The following is a 15716-nucleotide window of genomic DNA, read 5'->3' on the forward strand; positions in this document are numbered from 1 at the left end:
TAAATTTCTAATTTCTATTCTAATTGAAATATTAGGAGCTCTTTTTTTTTTAATAAAGTTCTGCCGAATTATTGCAACTTGAGGAGTTCTGACGATTTATTCCATGGAGAACAATAAGCGTTACTTTTTCTTCCGTAGCACCAGACTTTAATGCAATAAATTTTGCAAAGCATATTTGGAAAAATTTTCAAACCAAATTAGTTCTGTTAAAGGGTTCACCATTAATTTACCAAAATTAAAGCTTCTTCTTTGTTTTAACAGTAACTTCCGACATCGGTACGAGCAACAAAAAAAGTTAAATGTAAAGGTTGAGCTAGTTTCTGTGATATATTTATTGGCTTTATTTGAAATCTTTTCAAAAAGTATTTTCGTTTTAATTGATTATATTGCAAGTTTTACAGCACTTTTTTCCTGATTAAATTGTTTGCACCCATTTTGTGCCGGAATTATAAATTATAGAGTCAAAATCCAGCCGATAAAAATAATTCCTTGAAAAAAATTCCTTTTTTCTTCGTTTATTCAGTTTTCTCAACTACTTTGCATGGTTTTCTTGAGGTTTTTTATTCCTTTGAGACGCTGATGTTTTCTCTAAAAAATACGATATAACAGCCTAAATGTAGCAAAAAAACTGTATCAAAGTCTGCGATGTTGACAGTATTTAAAAAAGGTAGTTCGTATTTTTAAACTTAATTTAATTCATTAGGCTGCACAACTGCACTTCAACGAGTAGTGAATTTGTCATTGTTATTCATACGAATATAATGCAGGCTGACAGATCATACGTTAATGTCATTTTGATTTTATTGAATAACAACGAAGACTGAGTATATTTTTGTTAAATAATGCATCCAGCTTCATTGGCATATGCATTTTTGTCATCGTTTAGATTTCTTACAAGGATCAATTTTGCTTCAATGAGATTTGTTTTCGATTGTTAGACTTTTTCCAGAAATTGTGATGACAAAAATGCAGCTTCTTGTGTGACCTCATTAACAGCTGCGAAAAATGCATAGTCGTCTTTCTGCAGCTTGATTTTTTTCAATTGATTCAAATTTCATAAAAAATTCTGTTTTTGAAGCATTTATTTATAAATTTCTAATTTCTATTCTAATTGAATTATAAGGAGCTCTTTTTTTTAATAAACTTCTGCCGAATTATTGCAACTTGGGGAGTTCTGCCGATTTATTCCATGAAAAAAAAAGCGTTACTTTTTCTTCCGTAGCACCAGACTTTAATGCAATAAATTTTGCAAAGCATATTTGGAAAAATTTTCAAACCAAATTAGTTCTGTTAAAGGGTTCACCATTATTTACCAAAATTAAAGCTTCGTCTTTGTTTTAACAGTAACTTCCGACATCGGTACGAGCAACAAAAAAAGTTAAATGTAAAGGTTGAGCTAGTTTCTGTGATATATTTATTGGCTTTATTTGAAATCTTTTCAAAAACTATTTTCGTTTTAATTGATTATATTGCAAGTTTTACAGCACTTTTTCCTGATTAAATTGTTTGCACCCTTTTTGTGCCGGAATTATAAATTATAGAGTCAAAATCCAGCCGATAAAAATATTTCCTTGAAAAAATTTCCTTTTTTCTTCGTTTATTCAGTTTTCTCAACTACTTTGCATGGTTTTCTTGAGGTTTTTTATTCCTTTGAGACGCTGATGTTTTCTCTAAAAAATACGATATAACAGCCTAAATGTAGCAAAAAAACTGTATCAAATGATGTTGACAGTATTTAAAAAAGGTAGTTTGTATTTTTAAATTTAATTTAATTCATTAGGCTGCACAACTGCACTTCAACGAGTAGTGAATTTGTCATTGTTATTCATACGAATATAATGCAGGCTGACAGACAATACGTTAATGTCATTTCGATTTTATTGAATAACAACGAAGACTGAGTATATTTTTGTTAAATAATGCATCCAGCTTCATTGGCATATGCATTTTTGTCATCGTTTAGATTTCTTACAAGGATCAATTTTGCTTCAATGAGATTTGTTTTCGATTGTTAGACTTTTTCCAGAAATTGTGATGACAAAAATGCAGCTTCTTGTGTGACCTCATTAACAGCTGCGAAGAATGCATAGTAGTCTTTCTGCAGCTTGATTTTTTTCAATTGATTCAAATTTCATAAAAAATTCTGTTTTTGAAGCATTTATTTATAAATTTCTAATTTCTATTCTAATTGAAATATTAGGAGCTCTTTTTTTTTAATAAAGTTCTGCCGAATTATTGCAACTTGAGGAGTTCTGACGATTTATTCCATGGAGAACAATAAGCGTTACTTTTTCTTCCGTAGCACCAGACTTTAATGCAATAAATTTTGCAAAGCATATTTGGAAAAATTTTCAAACCAAATTAGTTCTGTTAAAGGGTTCACCATTAATTTACCAAAATTAAAGCTTCTTCTTTGTTTTAACAGTAACTTCCGACATCGGTACGAGCAACAAAAAAAGTTAAATGTAAAGGTTGAGCTAGTTTCTGTGATATATTTATTGGCTTTATTTGAAATCTTTTCAAAAAGTATTTTCGTTTTAATTGATTATATTGCAAGTTTTACAGCACTTTTTTCCTGATTAAATTGTTTGCACCCATTTTGTGCCGGAATTATAAATTATAGAGTCAAAATCCAGCCGATAAAAATAATTCCTTGAAAAAAATTCCTTTTTTCTTCGTTTATTCAGTTTTCTCAACTACTTTGCATGGTTTTCTTGAGGTTTTTTATTCCTTTGAGACGCTGATGTTTTCTCTAAAAAATACGATATAACAGCCTAAATGTAGCAAGAAAACTGTATCAAAGTCTGTGATGTTGACAGTATTTAAAAAAGGTAGTTTGTATTTTTAAACTTAATTTAATTCATTAGGCTGCACAACTGCACTTCAACGAGTAGTGAATTAGTCATTGTTATTCATACGAATATAATGCAGGCTGACAGACAATACGTTAATGTCATTTCGATTTTATTGAATAACAACGAAGACTGAGTATATTTTTGTTAAATAATGCATCCAGCTTCATTGGCATATGCATTTTTGTCATCGTTTAGATTTCTTACAAGGATCAATTTTGCTTCAATGAGATTTGTTTTCGATTGTTAGAATTTTTCCAGAAATTGTGATGACAAAAATGCAGCTTCTTGTGTGACCTCATTAACAGCTGCGAAAAATGCATAGTCGTCTTTCTGCAGCTTGATTTTTTTCAATTGATTCAAATTTCATAAAAAATTCTGTTTTTGAAGCATTTATTTATAAATTTCTAATTTCTATTCTAATTGAAATATTAGGAGCTCTTTTTTTTAATAAAGTTCTGCCGAATTATTGCAACTTGGGGAGTTCTGACGATTTATTCTATGGAAAAAAATAGGCGTTACTTTTTCTTCCGTAGCACCAGACTTTAATGCAATAAATTTTGCAAAGCATATTTGGAAAAATTTTCAAACCAAATTAGTTCTGTTAAAGGGTTCACCATTAATTTACCAAAATTAAAGCTTCTTCTTTGTTTTAACAGTAACTTCCGACATCGGTACGAGCAACAAAAAAAGTTAAATGTAAAGGTTGAGCTAGTTTCTGTGATATATTTATTGGCTTTATTTGAAATCTTTTCAAAAACTATTTTCGTTTTAATTGATTATATTGCAAGTTTTACAGCACTTTTTTCCTGATTAAATTGTTTGCACCCTTTTTGTGCCGGAATTATAAATTATAGAGTCAAAATCCAGCCGATAAAAATATTTCCTTGAAAAAATTTCCTTTTTTCTTCGTTTATTCAGTTTTCTCAACTACTTTGCATGGTTTTCTTGAGGTTTTTTATTCCTTTGAGACGCTGATGTTTTCTCTAAAAAATACGATATAACAGCCTAAATGTAGCAAAAAAACTGTATCAAAGTCTGTGATGTTGACAGTATTTAAAAAAGGTAGTTTGTATTTTTAAACTTAATTTAATTCATTAGGCTGCACAACTGCACTTCAACGAGTAGTGAATTTGTCATTGTTATTCATACGAATATAATGCAGGCTGACAGACAATACGTTAATGTCATTTCGATTTTATTGAATAACAACGAAGACTGAGTATATTTTTGTTAAATAATGCATCCAGCTTCATTGGCATATGCATTTTTGTCATCGTTTAGATTTCTTACAAGGATCAATTTTGCTTCAATGAGATTTGTTTTCGATTGTTAGACTTTTTCCAGAAATTGTGATGACAAAAATGCAGCTTCTTGTGTGACCTCATTAACAGCTGCGAAAAATGCATAGTCGTCTTTCTGCAGCTTGATTTTTTTCAATTGATTCAAATTTCATAAAAAATTCTGTTTTTGAAGCATTTATTTATAAATTTCTAATTTTCTCTGGAAATTTGGAGATACGAAGACAGAGCACAGAGCATTTGCTTAGAAGGTTTCACTTCAATTCCATTTGCAGTTTATTATTTGTCTTTTCGTATATGTTTCAATGAACATCGAACACCAAGTTTTGACTAACAAAACCAAGAAATGGCACGATTAGTACTCCAAATTTGATGGATTCACTTCATTCATTTTGGGTTTTTGCTTTGAGATGTTCAATAAAATGAATTAGTTAAACCATTAATCATTTCTTCTTCAGGGAACAACCTCATTGTTAATTTTGAAATGATCACTTTTTTACCTTAGAAAACATTTGTACTTCGTGACGAGGAACAACTCCTCTCATTTGTTGAGAGGAGGTTTTGATGAAAGAAACGTAATTTAGTGAACTGTGTTATCTACTGTCTCTCTCTTAGCATTTTTGACGAAGGTAAAAGAACCAAAAAGAGATTCACTTGCAAGTTTTAATTTCTCCGGCATGCACTTGCCCGGAAGCTAGTGGCAGAGCAAATCAGCGCTGAATCATTATAGAAACTATCTCTTTTTTACGATGGTCAGCACTATGGTCATGCCACAAATTACACTTCCCAGATTTGATTTTTGAGTGAACTTTACTGCATGAAAAATAATACGTTCAGCTTAGATTGAAATGTGCTGGTTCAGCGCTAAAATGCTCTCAGAATCAAGTCCGGTAGCTAGATGATCCAAGTTGTTTATAGCTTAAATTGATATGACTTTCCAGTTTTTATGAAAAAAAATTATCTTCGTCAATTATCTACATCCACAACTTATTTTTCAATCCTCCATTTTAATTTACCAGCTGGGATTCTACGGCGGAATGGCTTTTTACTCCTGATTCAAAGCTCAATTTTATTTAATTCACATCTTCCGAAGAGAGTTGGAAAAAATCAACCAGTGAAAGGTCGTGAAAAACCGAAGTAAAAAAATGAGACCTTTTTAAAGCCATTCATCTAGTCCATCATTTGCCCATCATTTTACGAGTTACACTCGTACATTTGTGTAGTTACATTTGTTGACCATATGTAGTATCTTTTCAGTCGAATCATTGTCTGGGGCGGAAATCACTTTTAATTTTCATCAATTTGTAAAATTGTTTACATTTTTGTTCATACTTAATCTGAAAGGTTTTTAGTTCATTCCTTCTTTCTTCTGTGATCAAAACCAATTTAACTTCTTTAACCTTGAATTCAAACTTCAGTTGATCTATGTCTTTTCCAATTTCGCAAGGCATATTTTAACTAAAAATCAGACAGATAGTTAATTACAATTTGCTAAGCAATTTACAAACAATCAGTAAATACTCGATTTCGCTCCCCAAAATCAAACTAAAATCTGTACTAAACCGGAAACAATTTTTGCTGCCACATAATACGCAATTTCGCCCGGTGAAATCAATTAAGCGAAGCTAACACACAAAATTGGGATTCGCTGTGGAATTTTAGCAAGTAAAATAACTGAATTGCTGGTGACGACATGGCGCATTCAGCACAGAGAGAGTCATCACGAAAAAACGGCTCCCTCAATTAAACTTTTTTTTGGAAAGACCAGTTTCAGGGCCCCCAATCAGATGGAAAAATTGAGAATTAACTTAAGGTTGCCATTCTCGCTCGAGAAAAGATCGCAACAGACACACTACTGGGCGAAAAGCCCAGAAACAATACCGGCACCTACAGAACAATCCAAACGAGACCGCCAAATACGCAGTTGCCATTTGCGTTCCCAGTGGTAGACGAAAATTCAGAAAGTGATTGAGGCAGGAAAAGTGATCGAGGCTGGAATCGAGGCTGGCGTTCAACGACCAGGGATGATATGGGACCAAAAAATTTTCTCAATCTTATACTTAAGTATATGGATAGAAGAGAGACGTAAGCTGACACCCAAAATTTCTCGACTATCTATGATATCTCAACTGAACCACTCTGGGAAATGCTAGAACACGCCTTCATTCACCCTGGAAATATCAACTTCCATAGGTATATTTTGTCCTCAAGTAAACAAAAAAGGAGGGACTATAAAACAATTCTATACTATTCTAAAAAAATGGCGGAGAGAACTGCAATTTAGAGCCCCATTGCGAAAACAAATTATTTCGGGACGTTTTCATAACTAATACGTCTGACACCAACATACCACGAGAATTACTCAGAAAAACGGTGGTAACCGATAGAACTCTGAGTATTGCATTCAACATGGAGATGGGGCACATCAAACAACAGTGAATTTCAGCAAACGATTTGCAGAGCGCTGGATACAGTTCAACAACAACAGCAATTTCGCTGTTTCCCAACCAAATTCTACGAGGCCAAATTACCAACAATCGCGGAGGCAATATCTTCAACAACGACAGAAATAACAATAAGTTCCGCAATTGTGGCCAAACATGGAAGTCTACACAGAGACAGAAATGCCCTGCAATTGGTAGGAAATGAAATCACTGTGGGATAGAGAATCATTTTGCAAAGGTATATCAAAAACATGCTGATGATTTTCATAACAACACAAACAATAGACAAAAAATTATTGTTGAGACAAAAAATGAGACTAACAAAACAGTAAATAACATCGAAATTTGCGATGAAATGTCCACATCGAATCACAATTCTTCTGAAGATAATTAGGTTGCAATGATTTCAGAGAAACCCCTGAAAAAAATAACACTTATGGATTTAAATTTGAACATCGGCAACACTGAATGTTCACTACTATTAGTTTTGGGCAGCGCTTGGTCAATTTCAAATTTGACATTCGAAAAACAAATCATGTACGATTGTATAACGGCAAAATGGACTGAGAAAAGGATCGGCGAACTACGCAAATTTTCAAACGCAAGAGTCGACACGCTAGGATGCATAAAAATTCCGTTCCGAGAAAAAAAATTGGAATACCGAAAAGGCTGAATTTGGGGTAGTAGCAGATGGTCACCGCGCGACCCTTGGTGGAGACTTTTGTTGGTAAATTTGGAATTTGCATCACGCAACCAACCGAGAATAAAGTCAATTGAGTCACTAATTAATGTTCAATTGAAAAATTAATACCGAAGGATTTCGGGACCAACAAGCCGCTTTGGAAAATCGGAAAATCATGTTGGGAAATCAAAATTCCACAAAAACTACAAAACACACCATCAAAAAGGATGAAACGTTTCAATTTATCTACAACTAAAAGTCAAATTAGAACACAAAGAGCTGTTAAAAGAGGGCTGTTTAGAAAAACTTTTAAGCTTTTCGGTCCAAATTTTCGTCTCTCCGATTGTCATCATACTTAAAAAAGATCATTAAAAAAAACTAGCTCTCGGTTTTAAAAATTTTGAAAAATTCAACCCACAAAAATAAATTTCAAAGTTCTAATTTTGACTCACTATTACAAACAATTTCCAAACACTGAGTCTAGCGCTCAAAATACATGACTAATTTCACAACAATAGATCTGCAATGCGCTTACAGACAACTCAATTTACGCACAGATTCGGCCAGCTATTTCAACTTCAATATTTTAAGCCAAGACATGAGAGGCACTTACAGCTTTAAAACGGGGTTCAACGAAACTCATTTGCCCGTAGAATTTCACAAAGCACTTGATTACACACTATTAAGACTAGATAAAAGATTCTGCTTTCTCGACGATACTCTTTAGTCAATAAAGGAACATTTGACGACCATACGATTCTAGTCAAAAAATTTCTTCAAAAAGTTGACAAAGGAAATCTGCAAATTAAATTGGGAAAAAATCAGTTTGCGAAACAAAAAACTGAACGGTTAGGCTACAAAATCACGTCATCAGTATTGACAGCTCTCTAAAACAAAGTAGAAGCAATTCAAGCATTTAAATAACCAGGAAACCTGTGAAAATTACGTTCTTTTTTTGAATCTACCACCTTGATTAATTTATACCGAATCTATCACAATTATGTCATCCATTTAAACCTCTTTTACAGAAAAAGGCCAAACTTAGCCGGACCGAAATTCAAGCAAAAAATTTTTAAAAAAATTGAAATAGAATTGCGAACGCCACCGAAAATAGACATTTCAATCTGCATCTTGCAAATTGTATTAGAAGTGATGCATCACGCCGAGGTCTAGAAGCAGCATTAAAACAGCAAACATATTAAAGTTGGCAAACTATAACATTCGCGTTGCGATTTCTCAAAAATTTAGAAGCCCGATAGAGCATTAACAATCTGGAACTGTTAGAAGTCGTATGCGAAATCGAACATTTTAAATACTTGCTTTATGACAGACCATTTCAAAATATCATAGACCATAGAGCGCTATTATCAATTCTGTGTAAACACGAAGCAAATATGTCTTATAATAGCAGGTTAACACGCTGTTTTGATAGAATGTTACCGTTTATTTTCATAATAGATTATCTACCGAGCTCAAAAATGGAGTTGGTAGACTACATTTTTAGTGAACCGCAACAAGACGCTGCTAAAATTTCAACTTATGATGAACAGTTCATTCCATCTAAAGTAGATGATAAAAAAGTTGGCGAAAAACGCTTTCTATTTAACGCAAAGATTTAAACGGATTTCGCACTGCTAAATCAGCATAAAAATGAGGCGTATTTAAATAAGTCAAAAATGACTGAATTAACGCTCAACAAATCGAAGCAGTACGAAGCGGTGCGAAACGAAGCAGCAGACAATAATAGCCCAATTAAGTCTCATAACTTTGCCAAAAACTTAAATTCCATTCATTCTCAAAACAATCAGTAGCCACTAAAAATCAAATCGATTTTTGCCGAATTGCTTTTTGAAATCAATTGAATAATATTACTCCAAAAATAACAGTAATAGCCCACCGCTTCATTTTTGTCTTAGCAAAGTCAAATACGGATAACGAAATTCTAAACACGGCTAAAGCCAAAACACCCAGCAAAATAAACTTCTCAGACGGAGCAGGCCCTTCGATCCGCAATTCTCAACCAGCCCCAGACACAGACACCAGCAGCGCAAATGCCACACTCTCAACCGCGGACTTGCATGATGACGCGTTTAATTTTGGGTTGTCCAAAATATTTAGAAAAACCCTCCTGCCAAACCTCACATCCAAAGATCAAAAACTGAAAGAGATTAGGGATTGAATCCTAACCCAAAATGAGCGATGCAAACAGATATCCCCGTACACTCACAGTATCCGGAGGTAACTACGTGTAAATTTGGAATGTTTTGGCGTGGACGATCTAATAGCCATTCTGAACTCGATCAAGGAAGTTTACGTTGAGGCAATTCACACCACACATCCTTGGAGCGGGGGCATAAAAAACGTGGCGGTGCATGTTTGGTGGCTGAAAATTCACAGTGATATAATCAGCAAAACTGCAAAATGCAGTAAAAGTACCTACTGAAGAAATTCAAATAAGTTTTGGAGGACCAAATACAACAAAAAGACTAAAGAAGTATATTTTTCTTGCATACAAACAAAAAGCCAGCAAAACTATCCTCAAGAAAACACAGGCAACTTCCGCGCAAAATCAATCCACTCTGGATGCGAAAGCAAACATCGGCGCTTGATTCCCCACACAAGGCTTCCCACTTTTCTACTATGTTTCTCCTTAATATGAGCAGGTAGATATGAGCGTCGAAGATGCCCAAAATCTATCTGATTCAGATAGTCATTATTGAACTCGAAGAACTAAAACCTTTATATTCTACTATTTTAATAAATTACAAGATATGATAACCAGTGCCAAATTTTTTTTCTGATATAATTCTTAAAAAGAATTCTGCAATTTTCTGTTTGTCAAGAGGGATCAAATCTATAATCTATAAAGCTTTAATCAAAATGGGCAGCGTCAAATTTATCTAAAGGACCCTTGAAGAATTTCGAATAGTTTTTGATGGACCAAAATACAACAAAAAGACTCAGGATGTATACTTTCTTGCATGTATTGATCGCTTCTCTAAATACACTACGGTAGAAGTATTGCATGATGCCAATGAAAATACCATACACCAATTTTTTCAAAACAATTTACTATCGCACGGCATTCCAAGCTTAATTTTATTCAACCAAGCGAGATGTCAAATCGGTCAGCAAATAAAAAAGTTTGCCAAAACACAATCCAAACAGGTGCCAATACACAATTCCAGAGCAATTGGACTGGTAGAGCGTTTAAAACAAAAAAAAAACAAACGCCATTTAGCTTGTATTAAAGAAGACGCACAAAGGAAACTCAACTTGAAGGCATCCATTAGCTCAATTTTGTATCAATTAAGAAGATGTTGTCAAAAGACCATGAATATATCTCCGTTTCAAGCTCATTTTGAGAGAAAAACCAATACACCTTTATTACTAACAAAATAAATATAACTATTAAACCTGATCCGAGAAAACCATTTTGGGACAAACATTTAGATCTTGAATCAGTCACATGGTACCAGCTCAATCCTGAAGAAAAATTGGAGGACGCAGAACGAAGTGACGTGGAAGTGGAACAGAACAGAATCCGGGAAACGCAAGAAACCAATAAGAGAAAAGATGAGAATTTGCAAGGCAAATCACAAGTGATAAAGAACCCTCTCATTGGCTGGGCACTTTCGAGGACTGAGGAATCTCTTGCGTTGAAACTGCCGAAAAAAACCAGGAACAAGAAATCCAAGAAGACGGCTCCTGGCTCCACAGTAAAAAAGATGAAAGAACACATATCCATAATTAAGGAACCAGAAAAAAAGAAGTTGCGATCTTAAATTCTTACATCGATAAGTTTGGAACGAAGGATGAGCGCAATACTTCACCCACAAGATTTGCAAAGAGACGTCCCCAATTTTCACCAGCAAGAAAGCCGAAAAAAATTGACAGATATGCCAAAGATGCACAAAAACATGAGGGAGGGAAGAATATCAAACAAGAAGCCCTAAGACAATGCCAGCCGTGTATCAAGAATTCATTGGAACGTCCTTAAAGCATTCAAAGTGTTAATGCCCACAATGCTGGCCAAACAAAATTTTGCACCGCAAAATTCAACAAAAGATTTAGCTTTTAAAAATGCGCCGCAAACACTACCCCAATCACCAACCAACCCGAAAAAAAGACAATCATTTACTAAATACAGACCAGCAAACTAAAAAGAACATCCCCAACAATCACAGAATCTGATCAGTCCAATGAATCTACACAAATGTACCCTCTAATAGTCACTCCTTCTACCTCTTCTAAAGTTACTTCCAGACGAAAACGGAAACACGCCATCAAACAGCAACAAAAGGCCAACAAAGGTGTCGTCAAGAACATACAGTGGATGGATTTTGTGCCACAAATTCCATCCACTCCGGATCCAAATGTAATCATCGGCACCTGTTCTCCCACACAAGCCTACCCAGGTTCCCATTATGTTTCTTCTAACTATGAGAAGGTAGAAATGAGCGTCAGAGATGCCGAAAAAGTATCCCATTCAGATAGTCCTTAATGAACTCAAAAAACTAAAACCTTTATATTTTATTTCTTATTAAACTATTAGATATGATAACCAGTGCATAACTTTTTTTTCTGATTTATTTATTAAAAGAATGCTGCAATTTTCTCTTTGTCAAAAAGGGGGAAATGTCAAACCCCGTTAAAGACATTTGTCTAGCTCACCATTTGATCTTCAGTTTACCTGTTGAATTTATTCATTTGTGTAGTTACATTTGTTGACCAAAATTGAAGATTGATTAAGATAAAAGAACTAGAAAGAGATTCACTTGCAAGATTTAATTTCTCCGGCTTGCACTTGCCCGTAAGCTGTTGCCAGAGCAAATCAGCGTTGAATCATTATAGAACCTCCTTTTTACGATGGTGAATCATTATAGAATCTCCTTTTTACCTTGGTGATCACTATGGTCATGTCATAAATTACACTTGCCAGATTCGATTTTTGAGTGAAATTTACTGCATGCAAAATAATACGTTCAGCTAAGATTGAAAATTGCTGGTTCAGCGCAAAAGGTTTTGAGACACAAGTGCGATAGTTATTTGATCCAAGTTGTTTATAGCTTAAATTGATATGACATTCCAGTTTTTAAGAAAAAAAATATTTTCATCAATTATCAAAATCCAAAATTTGTTTTTCAATCCTTCATATTTATTTAACAGTTGGGAATCTATGCCGGAATGGCTTTTTACTCCTTATTCAATATTCAATTTGATTTAAAATACATCTTCCGAAGAGAGTTGAAAAAAATCAACTAGTAAATTAATTGAATAACTGAGTCAATAAATTGAGGCGTTTTTAAATTATCTTTTTCGGGAGTAAAATGATGTTCGAAATTCCTATACTTCCTCCAACTTCCCTTACTCCGCAGGCCTGTGTGCTACGCGATCGTATAAATGCTAAATATCTCATCGAATGGATCGCTTGAAAAATATATTTGTAGGTGTTATGCCCAGATAAAGCAATTCATCTAGTTCATCATTTGCCTTTCATTTTCCGTGTTAAATTCGTTCATTTGTGTAGTTAAGTTTGTTGACCAAAATTGTTATCCTTTAAACCGAATCACTGTCTGAGGCGAAAATTAATTTTTGTTCATCAATTTGTATATTGGTTTACAATCTTGTTCATACTTAATCTGAAATGTTTTTTTTTCATTTCTTCTTTTTTGTCTGATAAATACCAATCTTAGCTGAACTTTGGCTAAAAATCAGACAAAAAATTAATTGCAAATTGCTATGCAGTTTACAAATATTCTGTTACTACTCGATTTCACTCCACAAAATCAAACTAATTTTTGTATTACGCCGGAGTTAAATTGCACTACATCTGAAAAACAATACTCGATTTCGCTCTGCAAAATCAATCAACAAAAGCTAACACAAATTATTGGAATTCCCGGTGCGAATTCAGCAAATAAAGTAACTACCTTGCTTGTGACGAAAGTATGTTTAAAAAAAGCGCAGTTATAAAAAGTGACTTAGAATGGCAGGCTAAAACTTAAAGCTGTAAAAAAGGTGTAATTGATTCGCAACTAGAACATTTATGTTTTTAGATTTAATATGGCCTTTTGCAGCTCGGGAAAAAGCCCGACAGGAAAAACCCAATTAATTTTAGCTAGGAAGTAAACCCTACGTATAGAAAGACCCACTTGATTTTTAACGGGCTCCTCATGCCTTAGCGGCACGTGGGCCTTGATATGAAACTACCATAAACGAACAAATTGTCACAACCGAAATTCTAAAAAAATGGGGGTTTATTTTTGTGGGGGTTTAGATCCGTGGGGGTTTATTTCCTATCTAAAATTATGTGGGTTTTTTCGTGGGGGTTTGTTTCCTAGACCCGGCCTTATGTACACAGCATTTAATTGTTTATACTTTGTCTTTAGTGTAATGGTGAGGAAAGAATACGATGCGGGGATATTTTCTGTTTGTGCCCCACCTCAGTACATTATGCATCACTCAGTTACAGAGCGCGTGCCACTACATAGTAAAATTATTCTGTAAAAATTTTACACGTGCGTCGGGGGGGGGGGGCGAGGGGGGTTGCTGCAAATAATATGCACCAACTAAGCTGGGGGGCACAAACGGATAAGATCTCGATGCCGTAAACAACCGAGTGAAAACTGCATTTTGTCACTCGTATTTGCGGATGAGTGTAACCATTGTGCGCAACTTTTGAGCCGTGCGATGTGTAGTTGTGAAACTGCTAACTGTCTTTTTATTCTGTAATTAGTATTGCTATGGCCTTTTTTCCAATTTATGACCAATTAGCCTTCTTTGATTTCGCTCTCTTTTGCAACCGGTTAAATATCTTGGAAATTAGAGTCAGTAACCGTGCACAATGGTGACGGTGAGTGTAAACAACAGGGACATTGGATCTATAGTTTCTCAAAATCAAAAAAGCGATGTTTCATCGCAAAATGTTTTTTTTTGTTCAGCGCGGAGAATATCAAGGGAAAGGTTGATCATCAGTTTTCTGTTTATTGCCCTACCTGTTTGTCCTCCGACATGAACGAGATCTCATGCAGTTCCAGCGACAGGTTAGTCCGGTATCCCCTCTCATCAAACTGGATATTCCCAGTGACCCCAGGAATCCTCACACTCCGTAGAGCACGCATAAACAAATCCATTAGCTGTTGTACTTCTGGCTTACGTTCGTTTGGTTGCATACAGTCTTGTTTCATGTTAACTTCGGTAAGTTTGCACAGGGGTCCCTTTGAGGGCACGCTCGGGCAGTCGCTATTGTAGTAACCTTTGCTTCTGTTTCGTCTGTCTTCTACCACAAACTGCCACGCTTTTCGAATTACAGCGACGGCGTCGTAGGCCAGTAACATGGGCAGCTAAAAATTAGCAGTTATTATTATTATTGTTTTCATGCCTATGTCGATCTATAACAGTTTGTTCGTAACATCTAGAATTCAAAATTACTAGCCTTTTTGGTTTCGGGATTGGTGGTATCCGATTGTGGATGGAAAAAAATCATTTTTCGGATCTATTCTGTTTGCCCCCCCCCCCCCAGCTTAGTGGGCTTATATTTTTTACGCAGTAACGTGCTATACAACAACATAAAATTTGTAACCATTTTTTCTTTTTGTGAACTTAGAGAGCATATAATTTTTGAGAACTACAACCTAATTTATCACATCAATAATCACTAGTTTCCTCTTGTCTCCATGTTCGGAAAATAATACTGACCCTTTCGATGGTACTAATATGTTTCTTATACCAGGCTATGACGAGAGAGCCATAATTACTGCCATAATTGAGGTCGAGTCTCATGAAAAATCAGATCAGCCCATAAAAGTACAAAATTTGTGCTCACAATTTTTCATGCTGAATTTTACCTCTGTTATTAAATCTTTTATGATTGGTTAGCTCCGTTTAGATTGTTATGCAAAATCAGACACCTAAATTTGCCCACTTTTATTTATCAAAGCAAAATATTAGTTCACTATTGCAAAAAGGAAACCAACTTTTTAATTGATAGTGATCAGAAACGATAATTATAACAGCTGACCTCAGCATAGGTTCCGTTGACAGGGTGAGATGCGTTGTTTAACTTCTGTACAAATCGAGACTTCTCTTGGCTGTTGAGTTGTTGGATGCTTAGGGCTGTGATGTTCATGCCTCCTTTGGTGAAATGTTTCAGAGCTTGGTAGTCACGAGCAGCCTTAAACATATAAAGAATAATAATGCTCATTCAATAATAAACTTTCTAAATCTGAAATATCTGAAGTATAATACTCGCGCGATTACACTTAATTGCATTCCGACAATCTATTAATCAAACAAACCGGCAGTAAATTTTTGAAAAAAAAAACAATAAGGTTCGGTTTAGTGTACTTTTTTATGTCATATTACAAATAACTTTTTAAAATAATCCTGCTATACTTTGTTTATTTCTTAATTCATCGAAGAAAAATTCTGTAAA

General features: G+C 34.6%; 1 protein-coding gene across 3 annotated transcripts in view; it reads right to left on the minus strand.

Moving 5' to 3' along the window:
* The window catches only part of LOC142341619 (glutamate receptor 2-like), a 128101-nt gene that overhangs the window by 53493 nt on the left and 58892 nt on the right, over positions 1-15716 (minus strand). For all 3 annotated transcript variants that reach the window (XM_075392707.1, XM_075392708.1, XM_075392709.1), the window contains 2 exons: positions 15303-15455; positions 14278-14625 (listed from right to left, as the gene is read on the minus strand). In XM_075392707.1, coding sequence (XP_075248822.1) covers positions 14278-14625; positions 15303-15455 — 501 coding nt within the window. The remainder of the gene's footprint in view (positions 1-14277; positions 14626-15302; positions 15456-15716) is intronic.

This window comes from Convolutriloba macropyga, chromosome 6, assembly GCF_964194025.1.
Source record: "Convolutriloba macropyga chromosome 6, txConMacr16.3, whole genome shotgun sequence".
NCBI lineage: Eukaryota > Metazoa > Xenacoelomorpha > Acoela > Convolutidae > Convolutriloba > Convolutriloba macropyga.